Source organism: Nicotiana tabacum, chromosome 3 (assembly GCF_000715075.1).
Source record: "Nicotiana tabacum cultivar K326 chromosome 3, ASM71507v2, whole genome shotgun sequence".
Taxonomy (NCBI): domain Eukaryota; kingdom Viridiplantae; phylum Streptophyta; class Magnoliopsida; order Solanales; family Solanaceae; genus Nicotiana; species Nicotiana tabacum.
In genome coordinates this window covers 210,390,276-210,415,762 of record NC_134082.1, presented here as the reverse complement: position 1 = coordinate 210,415,762, position 25,487 = coordinate 210,390,276, and the positions used below count along the sequence as shown (strand labels likewise).

The 25,487-nt window shown below is 27.6% G+C and overlaps 1 protein-coding gene and 3 non-coding genes across 4 annotated transcripts; 3 read left to right on the top strand and 1 right to left on the bottom strand.

The window, feature by feature from the left end:
- The first annotated feature begins 17,154 nt into the window (after positions 1-17,154).
- Positions 17,155-17,244, top strand: LOC142179695 (small nucleolar RNA snoR1). The gene has a single exon (XR_012708239.1). It is a non-coding gene; the product is annotated as a small nucleolar RNA snoR1 (small nucleolar RNA).
- Positions 17,245-17,335: 91 nt separating this feature from the next.
- LOC142179702 (small nucleolar RNA snoR77) lies at positions 17,336-17,476 on the top strand. The gene has a single exon (XR_012708245.1). It is a non-coding gene; the product is annotated as a small nucleolar RNA snoR77 (small nucleolar RNA).
- A 93-nt stretch (positions 17,477-17,569) lies between these two features.
- Positions 17,570-17,664, top strand: LOC142179697 (small nucleolar RNA snoR69Y). The gene has a single exon (XR_012708241.1). It is a non-coding gene; the product is annotated as a small nucleolar RNA snoR69Y (small nucleolar RNA).
- Positions 17,665-20,079: 2,415 nt separating this feature from the next.
- Positions 20,080-24,365, bottom strand: LOC107765933 (cinnamoyl-CoA reductase-like SNL6). The gene is made up of 5 exons (XM_075250525.1): positions 23,922-24,365; positions 23,087-23,268; positions 22,194-22,379; positions 20,843-20,996; positions 20,080-20,536 (listed from the first exon to the last, which is right to left on the bottom strand). Exons 1-5 carry the CDS (start codon positions 24,190-24,192, stop codon positions 20,229-20,231), a joined length of 1,101 nt encoding a protein of 366 aa, XP_075106626.1. The 5' UTR covers positions 24,193-24,365; the 3' UTR covers positions 20,080-20,228.
- Between the last annotated feature and the right edge of the window lie 1,122 nt (positions 24,366-25,487).

Genomic DNA, 25,487 nt, shown 5'->3' with positions numbered 1-25,487 from the left:
TCTTTTTTTATTTTTTTTATTTTTGAACTTGCAAATTAAAAGTTTACAATAATTATAAAAAATAAGAAATAGTACATCACATGCTTTGCATCATTTTTGTAAGTTCTTCCATGTCAACATGAGGTTCTTGGTTTCCGACATTGGTTGAATTGGAACCATAAACCATTATATCTCCAATTTCTTGGTCCTCCTCTTCATCTACCTCGTCACGCCCTTGATTTCGCCATTCTGATCTTATCCAATCCCTGAAGCACACTAGAATTTCCAAAACGTTGTTTCCCAATGAATGACGAGTATCTCCTAGCTGTTGCCTTGCTTGGCTAAATGCGCTCTCTGATGCGACTATTGAAATCGGCACATTTAGCACGTCTCGAGCCATGGCCGAAAGAACAGGAAATTGATTTGAGTTGCTCTTCCACCAACCCAGCGGTAGAAAATCTTTTGTGAGGGGCTCTGGTGACTTTTGCAAGTAGAATTGTAGTTCATCAATATTCCTGCTACTTGTTTGTTGATGCTCTTCTAGTATAGACCAAATCAGATAATCTTGAACACAATCATCGTCATCCATAGTTATTCTAGATATTGAAGGATTAGTTGAAGGAATATTTGCATCTACAACCGAAGAAGCATCAACAATGTTAACATAATAATTATATAAAGTTTGTAAATGTGTGTGTAGCTCAAAAATACAAGTGTCAATATCATGAGTTTCAGTTGGTCCAATATACATATAAGTATATAAAGCTCTAATTAATTGGCGATACTTTATCATTTTGACAGTAGGGTTTAAAATAGCACAAATTAGGTAAATATAGGGAATTGGGTAGAAATACTTTTTAAACTTATCTAGCATAGATTCAACAACAGTAGCATATCCTTCTTTCTGCTTCAAATTATGTAGTAAAAGAGAAATTTCAGCAATATGAACTAAACCATTTGAAATGGTAGGATAATAAGCTCCAGAAAACTCAAGTGTAGCCACATAAAATTTTTGTAAAAATTGTACAACATCATGAATGACATCCCAAGTTTTAGATGTTAACAAACGGTTAGAATCGGTACAATGAGAATTAGCAACTTCAGTTATAGGCATTCTATATTTATAACAACATCTTAAGAACAAATAAGTATAATTCCACCTAGTGACTATTTCTTCAAGCATGAGTCTTGGTTTTAGTCTATGGTGTACATTTTTTCTTAAATGCATTTAATCTAGCACTTCTATTATTTCCTTGAATTACACCAACAGCTCTCATAACTAAAATAATCTCATCTCTAAATAATTCAAGGTCACTCTTCACAATCAAGTTATAAATATGACATGTACATCTAACATGAAATATTTCAGGAAGTGGTGGGTGTAGATGCAATTTTAATATTGTAATAGCAACATTGTTGTTAGAAGCATTATCAAATGACATGCACAAAATTTTTTCTGCAAGATTATAAAATATAGCAACTCCATGTATAGTATTACTTATAAATGCACCAGTATAACTTTGATCTTCATCATATTTAAAAGCAATAATACGTTTTTGCATACAAAAATTATCATCTATCCAATGGCACGTAACAGTCAAATAATCATTTACATTTACAGCACGACCAATATCAGAAGTAAGAGAAACTAGGAAGATTTGCGAACAAATAACGTATATATGTCTGATATTGTCCAAAAGCCTAAAGATATCAGCTCTACAGGTATTTCTAGGAATACCTTTAAACATAGAGTTATTAATTCTTTGAATATAACTAACAAGATACGGTGAAGAAGCAAAACTAAAAGGTAAACAACCTAAAACAAACATTTTAGCTAATTCTTCCCGATCTTTCTTGATATCGTATTTCCCAAATAACCCCCCAGTACTCGGGTTAAGTTTTTGTTGCCTAGATGACTCATTTACTACCCAATCAAGAGGGTGTTTCTCTTCCATATGCCTACGAAGTTGACCCGTTCTCCCTCCTTTACCGGGCTCATATTTATAATGTTCACTACAAATTTTATATTTTACATAAATTTTTTTATCTTCTAGTCTTTCAAAAAACATCCAACACTTACTTCTTAATCGCCGCTTCTTCTTAATAGGGAGAGGAGGCCTACTTGTTGCACCCCTAACATTTTGAGTTTGACTAGCATTACCAGGTGTAGGTGGTGGTGTTTCAAGATTATCGGGTGGTTGAATATCATCTAACATATCATCTAAATCATCATCTACACCAAAAATTTCTTGCATTCGCTCATATCTACATTTAAATTTTCAGGTGAACTTTCAGAAATATGTGTAAAGCTACTAGAAGAATCAACACCACCTCTTGTTCTTTTAGAAGTTTTCTTACTACCACCTCTACTAGTGCGCGCTTTTTTGGCCGCTCTAAGTAAATCCATTATGTAAATTAAAGTAAGAAATTAATTAAGAAATTAAATTAATAATTCTGAATAATAAAATAAGTGTATGCCAAATAAGAAAAAGAGATGGAACGAGTGTACCGGAATTCCGAATGCCGCACTAATTTTGAATTTTTGATATCAAAAATCAAACTTCAATTGATAGACCGAAACTTGATAGTTGATACTTTATACTCGAATACTTGATACCACACTTCACTTGAATATTTGATAATAATAATTTTGTAATGGCTAAACTAAATAATTGATGAAACTTGAAATAATAAATAATTGAGATTTTGAGTTTTGAGAATTTAAGAACTATAATATCAAGAGAGACTTGAGACTTGAGAGAGAATTAGAATAGTAAGAGAGTGAATTGTGAGAAAAAATGAAGAAGGAAGGGGGCTATTTATAGATTTTAAAAGGTTAAAAATGTAATTTTTCAATTATTAGGGGTGAGAGAACTATATTTTTAATGGGGGGAGGGGCGAAATGGCCATTTTTGCAAAATATGGTCGTCCCCCAACGGTCATTTCTCAATTTGACCGTTGGGAACGGTCCAATTAATTTTTTTTAAAAAAATTCCAACGGTAACCAGGCTGCTAACGAGCTGCAACCCGTTAACGGATGACGGGTTACGCGGGTTCGCTGCCACGTTAAGCTGTATGAGTTCGTCCAAAACCCGGTCCCCCTACCAACCCGTCCCAGTCCGCCATATATGCTACAGTACCGGGCTGACCCGGGTTAAAGAGGGTTGAAAACGGGTCAGTCTGGCCCGATTAACAGGTTTATTTTCAACTAACCTTGAGTCATTCTGTGCCAGTTCCCAACGGGACAGACCATTGACCAAAAAGTCACATTTCATACTCGCACTCTCACAAGTTCATATTTGGACCTTCCCAATTTCTTTCGATCCTATTTCATTTATTCCATTTTATTTTTCACTTTTTTGCTTTAGTCCTTTAGAAAAGAATGATATTTTTTTATATTTTATTTTTTAACGTCCACTTCTCATTTTAACCACAATAAAATATTCTTGAATTCATGAGATGTTATAATATGTTTACAATTATAAAATCATAAATCATTTTTGGTATGTGCTAAATTTTTCATTATTTCCTAAGCTTCGTACCTAATCAAACACCAAGAATATCAAAAGATAAAAATATTAGAAAGGAAAATCAGTGTTGATCCACTATTGACCCATAATTTTCACTTTGGGCTGTAATGGCACAACCCAGTTTGGGCTGGTCCACTATGCTAAATATTAAAAGTTGGCAACATATAAAATTGATGGTCGGCTGAAACTAATTGCATTGCCAGTCAAAGAGCGTGCACATATATATAGCAATATTAATCCTTATGTTCTAGAATATTTAATATAATATTGAGTAGTTAATAACTAAGATTCCAGTTCCAATAGTTTAGTCAATTACTATGCATATAAGATATCTGTTATGTGGACTCGCTTACTTGAGAGATTAGAGCATCGCATTTGTAATGCGATGGTCATCGGTTCGATTCTGATAGCCGGCTTTTCCCTATTCTTTTTTTTATTCCATTTTTTAGATGATTGATAATGTTCCTTTGAAATCAAAGAATATTGAAATAGCGCCTTCTTCCTTTTCCAAAAGCTATCAATTTATTAAAACGGAGGCAGTACATTTTACCGGCTATTATTTTTAAATTTGGCTCAAAATATACCAAAAAATTACACGAGCGCCCTATTTGGTCGCCTCCATTTAACTTATACCCACTTCTTAAAAAAGTTATAACTTGTACCCGCTTTTTAAACAACTTCAGAGCTCTTTCTCCTCCATATCCTTCTTCTTATGATGATGATGATGATGATGATGTTTGTAAACATATTTTAAGATAGTTTATGATGTCTTACAACGGTGAGCTGTTATGACACTTTATTTTTACTATTTCTTAGGGTTTCTTCTTATTCTTTTTTCTTAATTACAAAATGGGTTCGTTAGATTTATTGTTGTTTTGACAAATTGATGATTAGGGTTTGTTCTTGTTAATATTTGGAGGCTAGAGCTCATTTGGAGTAGATTTAGGTATAGAATCTTATATTTGATTGTTATAATTCGAAGAATAAATTTATATTTCTCGACAATTTGCACTTCAAGCCTATTTGGTCTTAAGTGCATGAAAACGTTGGTTTCACTTCAGACCTTTTTGCCTTAAATACATCTGAAAAGTAATTTTTCACTCCAGACTTATTTGCCTTAAGTGTAGCAAAACGTTTGTTGTACTTCGGACCTTTTGGCCTTAAGTGCATCTGAAGTGCAATTTTTCAATTCAGACTTATTGGCCTTAAGTGTAGTAAAACGTTTGTTGCACTTCAGACCTTTTCCCTTAAGTGCATCTGAAGTAATTTTTCACTTCAGACTTATTGGCCTTAAGTGTAGCAAAACGTTTGTTGCACTTCAGACCTTTTTGGCTTTAAATGCATCTGAAATGCAAATTTTCACTTCACACTTATTGGCCTTAAGTATAGCAAAACGTTTGTTACACTTCACACCTTTTGGTCGTAAGTGCATCTGAAGTGCAATTTTTCACTTCAGACTTATTGGCCTTAAGTGCATTTGGAGTGCAATTTTCCATTTCAGACTTATTAGCCTTAAGTGAAGAAAAATGTTTGTTGCACTTAAGAGTTTTTGGCCTTAAGTGCATTTGAAGTGCAATTTTTTACTTCAGACTTGTTGGCCTTAAGTTCATGAAACCATTGGTTGCACTTTAGACCTGGTAAGTGGACACGCTTGCAAATATTTTTGCGAAGTGGGTATTAGTTCAATTGTGACCCCAAAACTGGGTATAGATACAAAAGCCCAAAAATATACACTTCTCTTAAAAATTTCTGATCCAATTGAATCATGTGAAATTTTTTATTTTGTGTCATACAACTGACACTAGTTGTATGAGACAATTTTTTTGTCTCACAGTTTTGTGGACCCATATTTCTGTGGATCTAGAAGTGTAAGATTAGGGTCCACAAATTTTTGAGACAAAAAGAAGCCTCATACAATTTTATTATTTTTAAAAATAGTACATGGAGAAATAAAATGATAGTGAAAATATTATCATTAGATATAATGTGTTCAAACAAATAAGAAATTAACTTTTATGATTAATAATAAAATGAGTGTGGTAGAAATAGATATTAAATTAAACAAGATAATGAAAGCCACATAACAATGTAATAATATTATGTATTGAATAATAGAATATCAAAAATAAGAAATAAATAGAGAGAAATTAATCAAAACTTTCATCATAAAGAAAAATGATAAAAATTATTTAAATTTGAAATGAGAAAGTTGTTATTTATCTATTAAGTTAAGAAAGATGATATTGTGGATAATACCACACAACTTATGTCTAACAGATAAAATAAGAACTTAAAAATATTAAAAATAGTGTGAGAATATTTATGCTAAGAATTAGTTTAGAAAATAAAATAAAGTGAAATAAAATACTTAAAAATACTATTGATAAATTTAAAAAAATTAATAATTCAAGCAATATTTTTAAAATAAAATAGATATTTATTTTAAGATTAAAATATTTCTAAATTTATCTATATTATATTAAAGGATAGTAATTGGTAATAATACTAATTAAAGTGGCAAATTAATTAAAAGTCGTATAAAACTGTGATAATATCATATATTTGATAACATAATAGCAAAAGTAAAAAAAATAATTAAAAATTAAATATTAGAAATGAAAGGAAAAGACTATTTTGCTTAATATTAGAAAGTTCTTAAATTGATGATGAGAATGCTCAAACTATGGATATGACCACCAAAAATTAAAGTCTTACTAGATAAGAATTAAACTTTTAAAAATATAAAATAAATATCTAATATAAGTAATTTTATTGACTAAAATTAAAAGTCAAATTTTGTATCTTGAAACTAAAAGAGATTTTTTTTATTGCATGTAATACAAAAAATAAATATAAAAAAAACTTAATAGATTTGGAATATAATAATCAAGGAACTTATATATTAATATTTTATACTAATCAAAGTTACAACTTAAAGTCAAATATGATATTATTTTGATTACATGTAAAATATTAATTAAAAATTTCTTAGTAAGGAAGAGACTGTATAAAGAAAATAAAATAGATATAACGTGAGAATATATTAAATTAATTTAAAATAAAATAAATTAAATAATTGAATAATATTCCAAAATATTATTTATAGATTTAAATAGTAAAATAGTTTCAAGTAAGAGGATAAAAGCGTAAAATATTTTAAATTTCAAGAATAAAAAAATAATATTTATCGATAATTATTAAAAGGATAATAAGCAAAATATTAAGTCAATTAGTAAGCCGAAAAACTCACATGAAAGTATAATAATATTGAATAATAAATAATTTAACAATTATAAGCAAAGAACAAAAACAATTGTGTAAAATTTAAAAGAATAAGACTTATTTAAGCTTTAGACCAAAAAAAACTAATACTGAGAATTTTATTAAAATAATATAATTTAATATGTTTAAACGAGACAAATCACCACATGACATAGTTAGTAATTTTTAATATTGATAACGACATGAAATTCAAGTACTAAAATTAATCTATTGGATTATATAAATATAGAAAAAGAAAACAGGTTATCCAATATGAGATTTGCGAAATGGTTTCATGTCTTGCTTCTTAATTAATATCTAATGATTATCTATAAATTTTATCTAGAAGGTTTGTATTTAAAAGTTATTTATACATAATTCAAATAATCCAAATCACAATCCGACATGATTTGTGTCCGCGCATCGCGCGGGTACTAATACTAGTTATATTAAAAGGAGAGTAGTGAAGCATGTGGTTAAGCTAAGTGGCAAGCTAAAAAGAAGCCGCTTGGCAATTTTAAGACAACATTACAAATTTGAATTATAAATGGAAATATAATTAATGGAAGTAGTTTAATGAATCTTATATTTAATCTAAATAGATCTTAGACAAATTTAATCTATATATCTACATTTAAATTTATATATATATTGATTCACTCATAGATTTTCTTCTAAATTAGCTAGAAATATGGAGGCAAAAAATTAAATAGAAAAAAATAAAAAATATAGAAAGACGTAAATTGAGATAACCTATGACTATTTATACTTTGAAGTAAGTTAATATATAAAATAAAACTTACTTAAGATATTAAAGATTTATTGATTTCAAAAATTTTTAAAAATTCAAGCAGTAAAATAAGATCTTACATAAAGTATAAAGTTATTTATAAGATAAAAAAAAAAAATATTATATATATATATATATATATATATATATATATATATATATATATATTATATATCTATATTTATATTATATTAAAACGAGAGTAGTGAAGCATGTGGTTAAGCCAAGTGGCAAGTTAAAATGAAGTCATTTTGCAATTTAAAGACAACATAAAAAATTTGAATTATAAATGGAAACATATTTAATGGAAATAGTAGTCCAAGATTTTCTGTAAGTTGAATTTCATTCTTTAATTAATCAAAGCCAATTATTTTAAGATAAATAGAAATAAAAATGTTTTTTTTTAATGACCAAAGACGTACACCAAAAAAAAAAGGATGCAATTTTCATTAAGCAAACCAATATACTATAACTATAGGTATCTTTAGTTAAATTTGTGTATAATATAGATTTTGTGTATAATTCAGTAATGGTATGAATCCTTTTTTGAGAAAGAATCATTGTATCTACACATTAATTTTAATTCTTTATTTAGTACAAACTTTGTATTTGACCTTATTTGTGAACAATATACATTACTATAGGTATCTTTAACTAAATTTTATGTATAATTCGGTTATGATAAGCATCTTTTTTTTGAGAAATAATTAATTAAAATTTTGTTAAGTTTGTATCTTACACATTTATTTTAAGTTGAAATAATAATTCTTTATTTAGTACAAGCTTTATATCTGACCTTATTTGTGAACAATATACATTACTATATATATCATATACATTACTATAGGTATCTTTAATTAAGTTTTGTTTATAATTCAGTTATGGTAGGTATCCTTTTTAAGAAAGAATTAATTAAATTTTGTTAATTTCGTTTTGTATCTTACACATTAATTTTATGTTGAAATAATAATTTTTATTTAGTACAAGCTTTGTATTTGACCTTATTTGTGAACAATATACATTATTATAGATATCTTTAATTAAATTTTGTCTATAATTCAGTTATGGTAGGTATTCTTTTTTAAGAAATAATTAATTAAATAAATATTTTGTATCTTACATCTATATTATATTAAAGGAAATAATATTATTAACAAGAGGACAAAGGAAAAAGACAAAAAAAATTAAAGCTTGGTGGTTAATAAAAAAAATAAACGAAGGTTAAAAATTCAAAAAGCCCAAAGCTAAAAAATGAAGATCTGTGTCATTTCTTGAGCGCACTTATATATCTATATTTATATTATATTAAAACGAGAGTAGTGAAGCATGTGGTTAAGCCAAGTGGCAAGTTAAAATGAAGTCATTTTGCAATTTAAAGACAACATAAAAAATTTGAATTATAAATGGAAACATATTTAATGGAAATAGTAGTCCAAGATTTTCTGTAAGTTGAATTTCATTCTTTAATTAATCAAAGCCAATTATTTTAAGATAAATAGAAATAAAAATGTTTTTTTTTAATGACCAAAGACGTACACCAAAAAAAAAAGGATGCAATTTTCATTAAGCAAACCAATATACTATAACTATAGGTATCTTTAGTTAAATTTGTGTATAATATAGATTTTGTGTATAATTCAGTAATGGTATGAATCCTTTTTTGAGAAAGAATCATTGTATCTACACATTAATTTTAATTCTTTATTTAGTACAAACTTTGTATTTGACCTTATTTGTGAACAATATACATTACTATAGGTATCTTTAACTAAATTTTATGTATAATTCGGTTATGATAAGCATCTTTTTTTTGAGAAATAATTAATTAAAATTTTGTTAAGTTTGTATCTTACACATTTATTTTAAGTTGAAATAATAATTCTTTATTTAGTACAAGCTTTATATCTGACCTTATTTGTGAACAATATACATTACTATATATATCATATACATTACTATAGGTATCTTTAATTAAGTTTTGTTTATAATTCAGTTATGGTAGGTATCCTTTTTAAGAAAGAATTAATTAAATTTTGTTAATTTCGTTTTGTATCTTACACATTAATTTTATGTTGAAATAATAATTTTTATTTAGTACAAGCTTTGTATTTGACCTTATTTGTGAACAATATACATTATTATAGATATCTTTAATTAAATTTTGTCTATAATTCAGTTATGGTAGGTATTCTTTTTTAAGAAATAATTAATTAAATAAATATTTTGTATCTTACATCTATATTATATTAAAGGAAATAATATTATTAACAAGAGGACAAAGGAAAAAGACAAAAAAAATTAAAGCTTGGTGGTTAATAAAAAAATAAACGAAGGTTAAAAATTCAAAAAGCCCAAAGCTAAAAAATGAAGATCTGTGTCATTTCTTGAGCGCACTCGCTTTTACATATTGATTTACACATACCTTTTTTTAAAATTAAGATTTCAGATGCCTTAAAATTGATTTACTACGATAGTCTTTCCTTAAAAATCTTTATTTAAGCAACGTTTATTTAGGTTTGACTTCTCTACATTGCTTAGGGTTTAGCTTACGCACAAACTACTACAAAGTATGGCTCCAAACTATAACTATATCAGCGAAATATCAACGTCCAAAATGAGTTGGAATTTGAAGGTTCGTGTTGTTAGATTATAGCACGTTCCAGACCGTGAGAAACCAGAAAATCCTAATTCAATTGAATTAATTATTCAAGATGAAAGGTGCATACTCTTTTAGCTGTTGTTATTTTTTCGAGTTGTGATGTATTTTTTTCAAGTTATGCGCCTTATTAACTTAACTTAACTTTTTTTTTTCAAATTTTTTGTTTAAGAGAGATCGAATTCATGCAACTATTGGAAGCTCTGTTATTAAATGATTTATCATTTAATTATTGAGTATTGTTATTGTCTTATGATCCTTTGGTCTTATGTATCATTTTCTTTAGTTATTATTTTTAATTTGGTATAACTATGTTATGTGGTAGTTCATCAGAGGTGACATTTTAGCTTTTTTTCCAGCGCCTCACTCCTAGAATCTTGAAGCCAATTAAGTATTTCTCTGTTTTCTTTATATATGATTTACTCTGTGTCATTATTGGTTGCTGTATTTGTGTATTTTATTGTCGTATTGTTGTGATTAATCTGCCGCAAGTTTTTATCATATTTGAGTGGTACTGTCGTGTTAGCTTGCAGATTAGTGAGAAATGGAGAATACTAATGGATTATACTAGCAATCCTTATCTGCTGCTGGGTGGACATCAACGGTGGCCAAAGAACCAGAAACTGGAGAATTCCATATTGAGGTAGTATGAAACTTTTTACTTCAATGCAAAGTTGGATAATTTATTGCAGAGAGCATAATATAAGCTAGATGCATTGAGAAAGTCTAAAAAGATATCACCTGTAGTGACATCGAACAGTGGCATGTGACTATGTTATCTGCAGTCCAAGTGCATGAAGCTCATCTAGATTCTGATGTTGGCATGATGAGATCTATCGGCTTCCTAAAATCCAAGCTATTGATGTATTTGAATATATTTTATTCTACACTTAATCAAAATATCTAAAAGTGTGCAATAATTTTAGATGCCAACTAAGTTTCCTTCTAAATGATCATTCTGGCATGTCTTCTTCATTATGTTGTCTCATCAGTAATACAATATATGTTGTCTCTCATTTCCGTCAAAAATTATCGCCCAAGGACCAGAAATTCTTGAATTTTTACCCATGCCTTTTTGTAGTAATAAACCTCAATACAGAGGACAACTTTTGGAAAATGCAATGCAATATATCCATGAGCATTTGCTACAATAATGTTCCATTAGGCACATGCTTCATATCAAGCAAATTATATAGCATCATTATTTTTCGTGGAATGTTCATATCAAGAAAATTGTATAGTATCATTATTTTTTATGGAACAATTATTAGGAGATGGAATGAAAGTTTTACCGAAATCCTAATATGTTTTTAATGTTTGGTTGTAAAGATGGTACTAACACTAACATATTAAATTTTACGGTGTACATCATTTTTTTTAATTATCCGCGCATCGCGCGGGTACTAATACTAGTTATATTAAAAGGAGAGTAGTATGCATTGTGGTTAAGCCAAGTGGCAAGCTAAAATGAAGCCACTTGGCAATTTTAAGACAACATTAATAATTAAAAATTATAGATGGAAACATAATTAATGGAAGTAGTTGAATTAATCTTATACATAATCTAAATAGATCTTAGACAAATTTTATTTATATATCTATATTTATATTTATATGTATATTGATATCTACATCTATATCTATATTTTGTATCTATATATTGATCCACACATAGATTTTCTTTATTAGCTGGAAATATGGAGGTGAAAAATTAATTGAAAAGCTATAATAGAAACTAAATAAAAAATATAAAAAGACGTAATTGAGACAATTTATGACTATTTATACTTTGGAGTGTGTTAAAATATAAAATAAAGTGGCATCTTAAGAATAAGACACATAACAAAGTAAGACAAAATAAATAATTATTTAGGAAAGACTTAGGATAAAGTTAAAAGGATAAGAATAAAATATAATGTATTAATTTTGTATCACATTTCATTTTTAATTGGACTAATAAATGCCTAAAGTTATGGGATATTGCAAATCGTATTAAAACTACTTTGTCGCTTTAATTTTAGGCATTTAAAAGGGTTATTTGCAAGAAATATATATATATTTGAAAGGGTAACATTGAAAGATTTTTTTTTTGAAGACTACATTCTTTTTCCTAATTTGACATTGAGTTTTTGTAATATTGTTAACTTCTGAGAAAATCAAAAAATTTATAAACCAAATTCCAAGAGAATATATGTGTGTATAAATTATTACAAGAAATTAAAAGAAAAGAGAATATATATATATATATATAATTTCAATGTTGAAATATATGGAAGGATAAGACTTATTTGATTTTAGAAAAGAGAAAGTGTGTGTGTGAGTGTTTATATATATTATATTAAGCCAAGTGACAAACTATTATAGAGTCACTTGGCAATTTAGGATAGTATTAATACTAATACTTAATTTAAATTAAAACATATTTTTTCGAATCTCAATGAAAAGAAAGTAAATATTTTTGTAAAGATATTGTCTGACGTATCTTAATTAATAAATTTTTTTAAAAAATTACATTGGAAGATTAAAAAAATGCCTCTATCTTAATTAATTATAAAGATAAAAATATAGGTATTATAAAAATATGATAAATTTAAACATTAATATGGACAACATAATTTAAAAAATTAAAAGAAAAAGAGAAAAATATATATAAATATATAATTTTAATGTAGAAATATTTGGAATAATAAGACTTATTTGAATTTTGAGAAGAGAAAGTATTTTAAACAATAATGAATAAAATTTGCATTGTGGTTAAGCCACGTGACAAACTACTATAAAATCACTTGGCAATTTAGATAATATTAATACTAATACTTAATTTAAATTTAAATTTTTTTTGAATCTGAATGAAAAGAAAGTGAATATTTTTGTAAAAATATTGTATGCCCTATCTTAATTAATAAAATCTAAAAAATAAATAAATTGAAAGATAAAAGTAACGCCTTTATCTTAATTAATTATAAAGATAAGAATATAGGTATTATAAAAAATATGATAAATTTAAAAATTAATATGAACAATAGATCAAAAGAATAAAAGTAAATAAAACATTTTACTACAAGAAAAAAAACATATTTTTATTTATAATGTATTATAATGGAAGTAACGGACATGACTATGATAATTTTAAGTTATGGGTAATGCATTATGGACAAGAAATTATGAGTAATTTTAAGAGATTTGAGAAATTTTTATTTTTTATTAACATTTGTTTAATGATTATATATAAATTTTATCTGAAAGATTAATATTTTAAAGTTATTTGCACATAAATCATTATGGTTAATTTATAGGTTTGTATCCGTGAAGCATCTATATCTATATTATATTAAAAGGAGAGTAGTATGTATTGTGGTTAAGCCAAGTGTCAAGCTAAAATAAAGCCACTTGACAATTTTAGGACAACATTAATAATTAAAAATTATATATAGAAACATAATTAATGGAAGTAATTTAATGAATCTTATGCATAATCTAAATAGATCTTACACAAATCTAATTTATATATCTATATTTAAATTTATATGTATATTTGTATCTATATCTATATATTGATCCACTCATAGATTTTCTTCTATATTATCTAGAAATATGGATGTGAAAAATTTATTAAAAACTATAATAGAATAAAATAAAAATATATAAAGACGTAAATTGAGATAACCTGTGACTATTTATATAAAACTAAAATTTACTTAAGATATTAAATATTTATTGAGTTTAAAAATTAAATAAATTCAAGCAGCAGAATAAGAACTTGCATAAAGTATACAAATTATTTATGAGGTAAGAAAAAAAAATAACCAGTAAAAGATATTTTAATAACAAGAATAATAAATTCATATTAATATTGATAAATCGCACAAACAAATATCTTATACGTAAATATTACAATAATATTTAGATATAATTTGTTCATACAATTAAGAAAATATTTTTCTATGATTAATATTTGAATTGAGTTCAGTTAGTTTAAGTTTGAAAGCATAACATAATTTTTTGAAAATATGGTCCAATAAAGAAAATATAATGATAAAAATTATTTGAATTTGATATGAGAAAGTTTTTAAATTTTTATATATATTATATTAGAATGAATGTGAAAAAAATAGATATTAAATTCAAACAGGCTAATAAAAATTCACATGACAATGTAATAATATTAGGAATAGAATAATATAAAATCAAACTTAAAGAATAAATAGAGAAAAAAATAAAAATTCAGATTTTTTATCATAGGAAAAAGGGTAAAACTTATTTAAACTTGAGATGAGAAAGTTTTATATATTATGATAAGAAAAGTCATAATATAAATTCCACATAACTCAAGTCTAATAGTAAAATCAAAAACTAAAAATATTGAATAATAAAAATAAATTAGAGATAATGTAAGGACATTTATAAATCATAAGTTTAGAAAATAAAATAAATTAAATATTTTAGAATACTTAAAAACATTATTAAATTTTAAATAATTTAAAATTTTAGAACAATATTTTTAAAACAAAATAAATGTTTATTTTAGAACTAAAAAATTATATATTTATCTTATACTATTAAAAAAAAGTAGTTGATAATGATATTAAATAAAGTTACAAGTTAATGAAAAGCCACATAAAACTTAATAAGACTATATATTAGATTAAAAAAATAGCAAAATTATTTTAAATTATTAGAAATGAAAAGAAAAGACTAATTAAATTTGAGACTAGAATGTTCTTAAAACTATGATGTGAATGCTCAAATTATGGATAATACCACGAAATTGAAGTCTTATTTATGAAAAAATAAAAATAAAAACAAAAATTTAAATATTCAAAATAAATTTCTAATATAGGTAATTTTACAAAAAATAAATTTGTATCTTAAAACTAAAATTGAAAGAAAATTTATGTAAAGAAATAAAATGACAGTGAAAATATTACTACAATATTTAGATATAATATGTTCAAAAAATTAAGAAAATATTTTTTTGTGATTAATATCTTAATCGAGTGCAGTTAGTTTGAGTTTGAATGCATGCACAATTTTTGGAAAATGTTGTCCAATTTAGAAAATAGAATGATAAGAATTATTTGAATTTGAGATGAGATTTTTGTTGTTTTTGAAAATATTAAGTAAAGAACTAAAATGACAGTAAAAATATTACTACAATATTTAGAAATAATGTGTTCAAACAATTAAAAAAAATTCTATGATTAAATGAAATTTACTAATGAAAATTAAAAATTAAATTGTATCTTATAGCTAAAAAAAGAAAATTTAACTGCATCTAATACAAAGTTAATTATAAGAGAACTCAATATATTTGGAATATGATAATCAAATAACTTATGTATTAATATTTTAGACTAATTAAAAGTTATAATTTAAAACGTAATATGATATTATTTTGGTTATAGGTAAAACATTAATATAAAAAATAATTAAAATTTATATTAGGGAAGAGAATGTATAAAATAAAATAGAGGTAGTGTGGGGATACTTATACTTTAAATTAATTTAAGAATAGATAAAATAAAATACTAAAATAATATTAAAAATATTACTGAGAAATTTAAATGATTAAAATATTATGAATAAGAGGATAAAAGCATAAAGGTACACCAAATTTCAAGAATAAACATTTATTTTTATTAAATACTATTAAAAGAAAATAAGCAAGACATTAATTTAATTATAAGCTAATAGAATACAATAACTATAAGAAAAGAACCAAAAAAAAAGAATTTACATAAAAAAGATTTGATGAATAAGACATATTTGACTTCCAGATAAAACTAAAGTGATAGTAAAAAATTTGTTAAAATAATATTATTCAATGTGCTCGAACAAGACAAATCATAATATGACATGTTTAATATTCTTTAATATTGGATAGCGGAACAAAATGCAAGTACTAAAATCAAGGGGTTAGGTTGCTACAAATATATATTAAAAAGATTGGTTGTCTACTACGAGATTTGAACAATAATTTCATATCCTGCTTCATAATTAAATTCTCATGTTATATAATTTTTATCTGAGAGGTTTATATTTTAAGATTATTTGCACATGATTCAAACAACCTACATTGTAATTTGAAATGATTTATCTGCGCATCGCGCGAGTCCTAATACTAGTTGATGTTAACAAGAAATATCTTGAACTAGAAATATAAAGTGCATGTGCAGAAATGCTCTACAAAAACTTCAGCTGAAGTTCGCCAGTTACAAACAAAAACTTCAACTCTAGAGCTGAAGTTCGCCAGTTACAAACAAAAACTTTAGCTTTAGACCTAAAGTTCGCCATTTACAAAACAAAAACTTCAGCTCTAGAGCTGAAATTCGCCAGTTATAAAATAAAAACTTCAGCGCTAGAGCTGAAATTCGCCAGTTACAAAACAAAAACTTCAGCTCTAGAGCTGAACTTCAAGCCCGACTACTAGAATGTTGAAGTTTTGCGTAATTGCCTTTGCTACTTTAGTTCCGTATGCTGAAGTTATGCAAAAAAGCGGGTACGCTTGTATTTTTTTTTGCAAAGCGGGCATAAGTTAAATCGTGACACAAAAAACAGGTATAAATACAAATGCCCCTATAACTAGTGTCAATTGTATGAGACACAAAATAAAACTTCTCGAATATGTCGTTGCCCACTGGGCCTTAGTTGGATGACTTTGGAGTTCACCTTTCGCAGTGTCAGGTTTAGGTCAGTGGGCCGGGCATATCCATTTAAGGCCCATCAGCAATATATTAAGTACATCCTCGTGGATGAGAACAAAAATTGTAAACCCTAATTTGCAGCTCCGCCGTAGTGGTTCCCTTATAAGTATTCACTCTATTTTCCTCCATTTTCACTATGTAAACTACTGCGTCTTTCATTCTTAAACTCTTGAACAATTGAGTTGCTTCTTTTTATATATTCGATTTGTTTTTCATTTTTTGGTGGAACAATTGGGCGATGATGATTGCTTTTATTATTTCTGACACCTCTTGTATGAGAAGAGCTTTGCTCTTCTTTGAGCACATTAAGCAACTCTCTGAGCCCTAGGTAAACTCATCCTTTTTTCTTTTTTTAAATTTCTGTATGTTTTTTTTCTGGGTTTTCTGTCTAAATTTTGGTACCGAGTGGAAATTCAGGCAGCCCCCTTTTCTTCCAATAAGAGGAAATGGGAAGGGAGGTGTTAATCTGCTCGTAAATTAAACTTGCTTAGGCTCTTCAGATTTGCTGAGATTTTCACAAATCTTTGAAGCTGGTCTAGTAACGCCTTAGTACATTTTTTTCCCATTTATTAATTTCTATATTTGTAGCTACTGAATTAAAACAGTTTATTACTTCAGTAATAATTATTTTTAGCGAAATTGGTAAAGGGTGCGATGCAGTGATGACAAAATCTAACCCAGCTCTATGAGACCTTTTAATGAGGTCCGGGAATATATTGTTTTTCCAACATATCTGAGCTTCGCCTCTTTGAAAAAGAAAAACAAGATTGTCTGTGCCATTGCTCATAGCAGTGTGGAACCTAGTAATTTTACCAAGGGCCTTTAAATTCGAAAGAAGTTAAAAAAAAATCCAACAAATATGTTCAATATGTTTTATATATCTCTAAAACATATATTCTTACCTATATACATAACGTAATTTTTTCGATGAAGACCAGCCTTATGACAATGTGTGGCTTCGCCCATGGCTCACAGTGCTGAACTTGCTAAATTATAGTGACATTCAACGTTATTTTTTTTTTAATTTAGACATACTATAAAGCGATTTTATTTACACTTGCATCTACGTCCATAGTTTTTTTTTTTTAATTAAAATGGAATATTTAGAGCCCGTTTGGATTAGATGATTTAAAGTAGCTAATAAGCATTAGGTGCTGAAAAACATAAGTGTTGAAGTTGATTTAAAAAATAAGCAGATACATGTTTGGATAAAAGTGCTGAAATTAATAATAAGGAAGAATTGAGTATATGACGAGTTTTGCTTTAAAAAGAAGTATTTTAGGGATAGAATAATAAGTATTTTGGTCAAATCTAAAATACTAAGCTGAAATTTGATAAGTTGAGATACCAACTTATGACTTTTGATTTATATTTGGCTTATAAACACTTAAATTATAAACACTTTTAATTTTACCAAACACGTAGATAAGCCAAAAAGTGCTCATAAGCTAATTTGACCAATTTATAACAAATTGTGCACAAATGCTTAAGCAAGTGGGCAGCAAGAGGAAATTAGTACGGTCACTGTATATCTATATTTATATTATATTAAAAGTAGGATAGTATATATTGTGCTTAATCAAGTAGTAATCTATAATGATGTCACTTGACAATTTTATATAGATTAGATTTGTTTAAGATTTATTTAGATTATGTATAAGATTTATTCAACTATATTTATTAATTATGTTTTTATTTATAATTTTTAATTATTAATGTTGTTCTAAAATTGTTAGTGACAAGATATAATGAAGCCAATTGACAATTTTAGGACAATATTAATAATTAGAAATTATAAATAGAAACATAATTAATGGTAGTAGTTGAATAAGTCTTATACATAATGTAAATAGATCTTAGATAAATCAAATCTATATATTTATATGTATATTTATATCTATATATTCATCTACTCGTAGATTTTCTTCTATATTAGCTAGAAAAATTAATTAAAAAATTATATTTGAAAAAAATAGAAAGATGTAAATTTAGATAACCTATAACTATTTATATTTTAGAGTATTTTAAAATATAAAATTATAATTTTCTTAGTAAATATTTATTAACTTTAAAAAATAAAAAAATTCAAGCCACAAAATTAGATCTTAAATAAAATATTCAAATTATTTATACTATATGAAAAATATTAAATAATTAGTAAAAAATATTTTAATAACAAAACTAATAAAGTCATATTAATATTGATAAATTGGGTAAATGAATATTTTATACATAAATCAACATTTAGATATAATGTTTGAATTAAGTACAGTTTGTTTAAGTTTGAAACTATAACATAATTTTTTGAAAATGTGGTCTAGTTTAGTAAATTTAATGATAAGAATGTTTTGAATTTGAGATGAGATTGTTTTTTGAATTATAATAAGAGAAATCATAATATGAAATATGAACAATATAGTCAAAAGTTACCACTAAAACACCTTTTAATTTTTATCTATATTGTATTAGAATGAGTATCGTAGAAATAAATATTAAATTCAAACAAGCTGATAAAAGCCACATGACAATATAATAATATTAAGTATTTAATAATATAATAGCAAAACTAAAGAATAAATAGAAAAAACACATAATTAAATTTAATTAAATTGAAACCGCATCGTGACTGGTTACCCTTTATAGCTATAGTCCTTAATTAAGCTCTTGATACCTCTTGCATATTTGACTCTCATATACTTAACAAAAGAAAATCTTTCATTTTATCCACCTTGGGCAGCAATAGTTGAAAGATAAATACATATAATATTTTTTTTAAGAACCTACCTAAAAGAAAGGCAAGTTTTATCAATTGAACGAATTAAGAAAAATCTTCACGAATTCAGTGCATGAACGACATATTTGGAGAAATTCGTTGGTGCTGATGGTAGATACCCAAGCTATTGTAAAGGTAATGTACTGTACGACTCAGTTTAATAGCAATAGAGGCGTGTGAAGTGTTTCTAGGGATGGAGAAGCCATGAGAGGGAATAAAGAGACTTCTAGGGTCTGCATTTTGTTTTTTCATGCTGTGGTATAGGAGGTTGATCGGGTAATTTATTTTGGTATACGATGCACTTTTTATGTAACTATTATGAGAATGGGTAAAAACGGGTAATTATTTTGAATTGAATAGGTAGTTTGCATAGTTTCCTCAAAGTATAATGTTCGAACTTTTAGTTTCATTTGGCCAAGAACCAATTAGAAATCTTCTCCTTACTCGGAGAACCAATCTAATTAGGAACATACATTTCTTGCCGCGGGCACAAAATTTTGATATAGGCATAGAGTATTGAGTTTATTGATGGGAGCTAGCACTCACTATTACATCTATATGTTGCAGACATTAAATGGCAAAGCTTTGCATTTGACAATTTAATACCAATCCTATTACTATTGGAGGCACCAATTATGGTGTTTGTACTCATCGTGCTAAATTCGATGCCGGTTTCTCTTGCTAATTTTTCAAATTCCTCTTCACTTCTAATCACTCGATCAAAGCTAATATACCTGCCAGAAGCTGTGTTTTTCATCTTCTCAAACACCAACACGTGTGATATTGCTAATCTATTAACATCCACTGTCGCCAAGAGTCCATTTCTGAACATTTCTTGGGCTCCTGAATATCATATACTCAAGTATTAGCTCAGAATTCAAAAATATGTATTCCCTATGTTTAAATTTGGATGAGACATTAGAGTCAATTTGATTAAACTTTGAAGCTAAATTAAATTAGTTCAACTTAATATTTTAAAATTAAAATTAAGATATATAAAACTACACGAAAAGTGTTATAAGTTAAAAAATTTATCATGTCAATATGATAATGAAATATATTTTAAAATGTTGGTCAAAGTGTAGTTTAACTTTTGATAAGCGAAATCCGTTGTCTTAATTGAAATGGAGTAAGAAAATTGCAGATCACCTTTAAGATAGGCAATGGTAGAGGTTGGATTCCTGCTGAGGAAATCAGGACCAGATACTAGACCAGGACAAATAGTAGCCAACTTGAATCCACTCTCCTTAGCTGCGTTCCACGCTACTCTTTCTGCCTTCAGCTTACCCAACGCATACCATAACTGCCAATTTTGTTCAATTACGAAAGGTAATTAAATTCCAATATTTAGATATTAATTTAATGGGACTATGACTTGCTATTGTAAGTGGACGACTAGTAGTTGCTTCGTTGTTATCCTGACTACACAGTGTAAAAGAATTAGTTAATAATATCTAAGTTACTTTTTACACTAAGCATTGATTGGTTACTTGAATTATAATGTGTTAAACTACACTGGTTTTTGCATTGCCCAGGAACGAGGGGTCCCATGTGGTTTTTAGTGCTTGTTGCAAGTGCATGAGGAGTACGCAACCACTAGTCTCATACTTTCATTGGCGAGCCAGTAGCGGAGAAGATTTTCAATAAAATATTTTAAAATTTAAATAAGTAAATATACGAAAATATACAAGGCATTCAATATATAGTATATACATATACATAAAAAATACCTATCTAAATATTATAATTTTTCGGCAAAAAGTGTCAACTGACTTTCATCTTATCATTTCCCGGCTAAGCACTAGGGATATAAATAGAAACTAGGGGTGTACAAAGGAAACCGATAAACCGCACCAACACGATAATCCGAGTCAAACCCAGAAAAAAAACCGACTATGGTTTGGTATTGGAAAAAAAACCCGACCATAATTGGTTTGGTTTGGTTTTAACTAAAGAAAGTTAAACCGAAACCAAACCAACCCGACATTACATATATAGAAATTTTAGATATATTTAATATATAAATATAAACCAACCCGACATTACATATATAGAAATTTTAGATATATTTAATATATAAATATATTTATTGTGATGTAATTTATAAATATTTCTTAAAAAATTTCATAATTTTATCTTTTAAGGTATTATTTTAAGGTTGGACTTAGAACTTTTGACTGTTCCAATAAGTTTTATAGCCATTAATATTAGTAAATTAAATAATGCTAATAAAAGCCCAAACCAAAATCAAATTAATATTAATGCTAACAAAAGACATTCAATTCAATAGTCAATACTACGAACAAGAATGTATTGAATACCTATTTTTGTTTTGCAATAATTTAAATAAAAATGCATAACCTATTTTATCTTCTCTTTAGCATTTGGTCATGTAATTAATACTCCCTTTTTAATCTACTTACTTTAGCATGACTTAGTACTTTTATTGAATATGAATGTATCACTGGAAGAAGTGCACTCTATAATCACTTTAACATACCTTGTTGTTTATGCAGATAGACTCATCACTCCAGCTATCATGATCAATTGTTGTTGATGAATTAAGATCTTTCCATATACAGGCTAAAAGTGAGGATGTGAGCACGCAATTTTTGATCGAAGGTGTTATAGCACATGCCCGAGTCACATTTTTGCTTACCATCACTTCTACTTCAGCCATTGATTTCTACAAAATGGAGTACTAACAAATTAAAACTGTGCCTCACCAAAAAAAAAAATGACCACATGAGTAAGTAACAGAAAGTTCGGCAAGTACTTAACAAACACACAGATGATGAGCCGTCTGATATAGGTAGATGACTAGAATATCTGTATATGGTAACGTTTTAACGTGTACACAATGGTATGTCGTGTTTATGCAAATTTTAATTAAGATATTGTTGAAGAGAAACCACATGCTGCGTGCAATTTGTATTTGCCAAACAAAAAATGACAATAATTAATAGCGACATTTGCCAATCTTTGAAATAAGTACTGCAAGTTGAAATAGCCATTTTGTTATGACTATAGAAACAGAGTAGTAACGTTTTCCTTCATTAGAGTTAATAGAGGAAAGAGAAATTTAGCATTGAACGTGCCATTTGTGGATGAAATTGTGATGTTTGCTCTAATAAACCGTACCAAACTCTATTACTCAAATGTGATTATTAGAGTATTAATTTGTTCATTATTTATTTTTTCGAGTCATATGCATAGATTATACATATATAATACAAAAATTATGTATATATTATACCTTCACCAGCTATTTTTAATTTAAGTGGTTGAGTATGCGGCTATTTGAGTTAATTCTTACTAATTATGCACAAGAAATGTGTTTCCCTGTTTTTTTGGTGTCATCAACGGTGTGTGAGAGAGAGTAAAAACACATACTGAATATCCAGATAAGCCAGCAGGGTCCACAAAGGCAGCAGTGTGGAAGACGCCACGACAACCGTTGAATGCTTCTGATAGGCTTTGCACATCATTTAGACTTGCCATTACTGCCTCTACTGTGTTCATGGACGGTCCCATTTCTCCAGTAATTTCCATCTCTCTTAGCTTTTCCAGATCCTCTGCATTAAACAATCTTAGCATATCAGGAAATATGTCCTCCCCAAACAAATTGCTCCAACTCGATTTAGATAGGTAAATAATTTATTGGTATCCTATGTGTTTGCACATCTGACTTTTCTCGATTAATTAATATATATTATCATCTTATTAGAGTGCTTAATCATTCAAATTTGATAAGAACTAGTGTAAAAACACCAGGGTGAGTAATTCTTTATCATTTAGATTTGAGTTCAATTTTTAAGCATGGACGGTGTAAAGAAATATCTATAATAAACATACTCTATAGAGTCGGCGAGGTCAGCAAAGGACGAACTGATGATATAACTTCCAGAACACGAAATCGAACGTCAATTTAGGCAAATTAAAACGGGATGAAAAAAAAAATACGTGGTACACGATAATTTTAACATATTCAACAGTGAAGATCCAAAGGAACATTAAATCACGCGATTCCAGTAAAAACCATAGGAATGGCAATAGTCATTGATGAAAGCAGCACAACAGATTCCAGTTGGCCAAATTCAAACTGCTGTTGCTATTCTCCAGGAATCAGAAGTTACTTTTTATCTTCTTTTTTTCTTTTACGCAGTACCAAAAGCATGAGGAGGAGGTGAAAACGAGCAAATACTAAAGTCAAATAAAATATTGGCACCTTGGTTTTCGACAATGACTCGTACAGAGTATCCACGGAGTAAGAGTTGGTTTACGATAGCAATACCGAGGAAGGATACGCCACTGGTGACGCACACCTTCTTTTCTTCAAGCTCACGGTTCTGTTCAACTGCAGTGGGCAAGTGCTGTGGATTTTGGAATTCATCGTCGGCGGCCGCTTTTGTCCGGTGCACCGCCGCGTAAGATAGCAACATCCGGCGAAATTCCTCGATCTCTATCCTCTTGCTCTCATCGGGACATACTATTCCCATTTTTTGTAGTACTGAATAGCTATGATTCTGCTTCTTTTAACTGTTTGTAAATTGTGAGACTAGGCGTTTGAGAGTCTATTTGTGCGACAAATTAGAGGATTTTTTTAATTTTTTTCTAATTAAGTGCCAGCATCAATGCACAAAGCACCTTTATTAATGTTCGGCAATATGCCAATACGGCTCGTTTTTAAGTTTGGGCCAATTTTCAGTTACCTGTTATTATAATAACAAGTAAAATTGATTTGATAATTGATATTTTTATACACGTTTAGTTCAAATTAAATAATTGTAAAATTATACAAATAGAAATTCATTTGACTATTGAAAGCTGAAGTTGGAAAAACTCTTTCCTTTTTTAGATATCAAAATGTTCAATATTTTTTCATTTGTATTTTAGAGCTATCATGATTGTTTATAATTTTTAAGATTTCAAATATGTTTAACTAATCAATTAAATTATAATGCTTTAGCTTTTGATTAATTATACTTTTTCGAAAATAACTTTATGCATAAAGGACCATCAAAGATCTTAAGTTGATGGATATGATCTCTCCATATATCTTTAACCACATGTCTCGAATTTGTATTTATTTTTTCAAAATTTATTAAGTATGTACAAATATTAATTTCAAACTCAGTAACTTAAAAAAATTAAAATTTTGAATACATAAATTTGAAATTCTAACTCCACCTCTGCTTAGACTTCCTTCTTGTTTTGCAAAACTCAATAGACTCTCAAATTTCTCAATTTACCTAAACATCCCCTCTAATTCATACACATTAATCTCTCGGACTGTAGTCTCCATCATCACGAGTCACAATCATTAAAAGAGAAAAAAACTTTTTTTTTTTGTGGTCAAATCTTGTCCCCCAATGTTGTATTTGGCACTCTTTCTAGCTATATCCACGTTCCTGGTAAAATTAGTTACCTCATATAGTAAATGTTGATATCTTATTTATTTTAAATAAATATTTTTAAAAAAATTATATTCCATAGCTACATTTTGATTTTTTATAGCCAAATATTTACTTATGATCACTTCCTACTCTTAAGCCATAAAATAAGCTTTGTATTATTTTTCATCCCCTCAAATTTCTCCTATCCCCTACCCCATATCTATTCTCCCCCTTTCTCTCTACTTCCCGATTTCATATCCTCTTTTCTTCTTCTTGTACAATTTCAACAATTAGCAGTGCCTCTATCGAAACCTTTGTCGCAGGTGGTGAAGGCCCCTACAGATTCTGAACATCCCAGCCGACGAGAGAACAAATCCTGACAGATATTCCCAAAATCC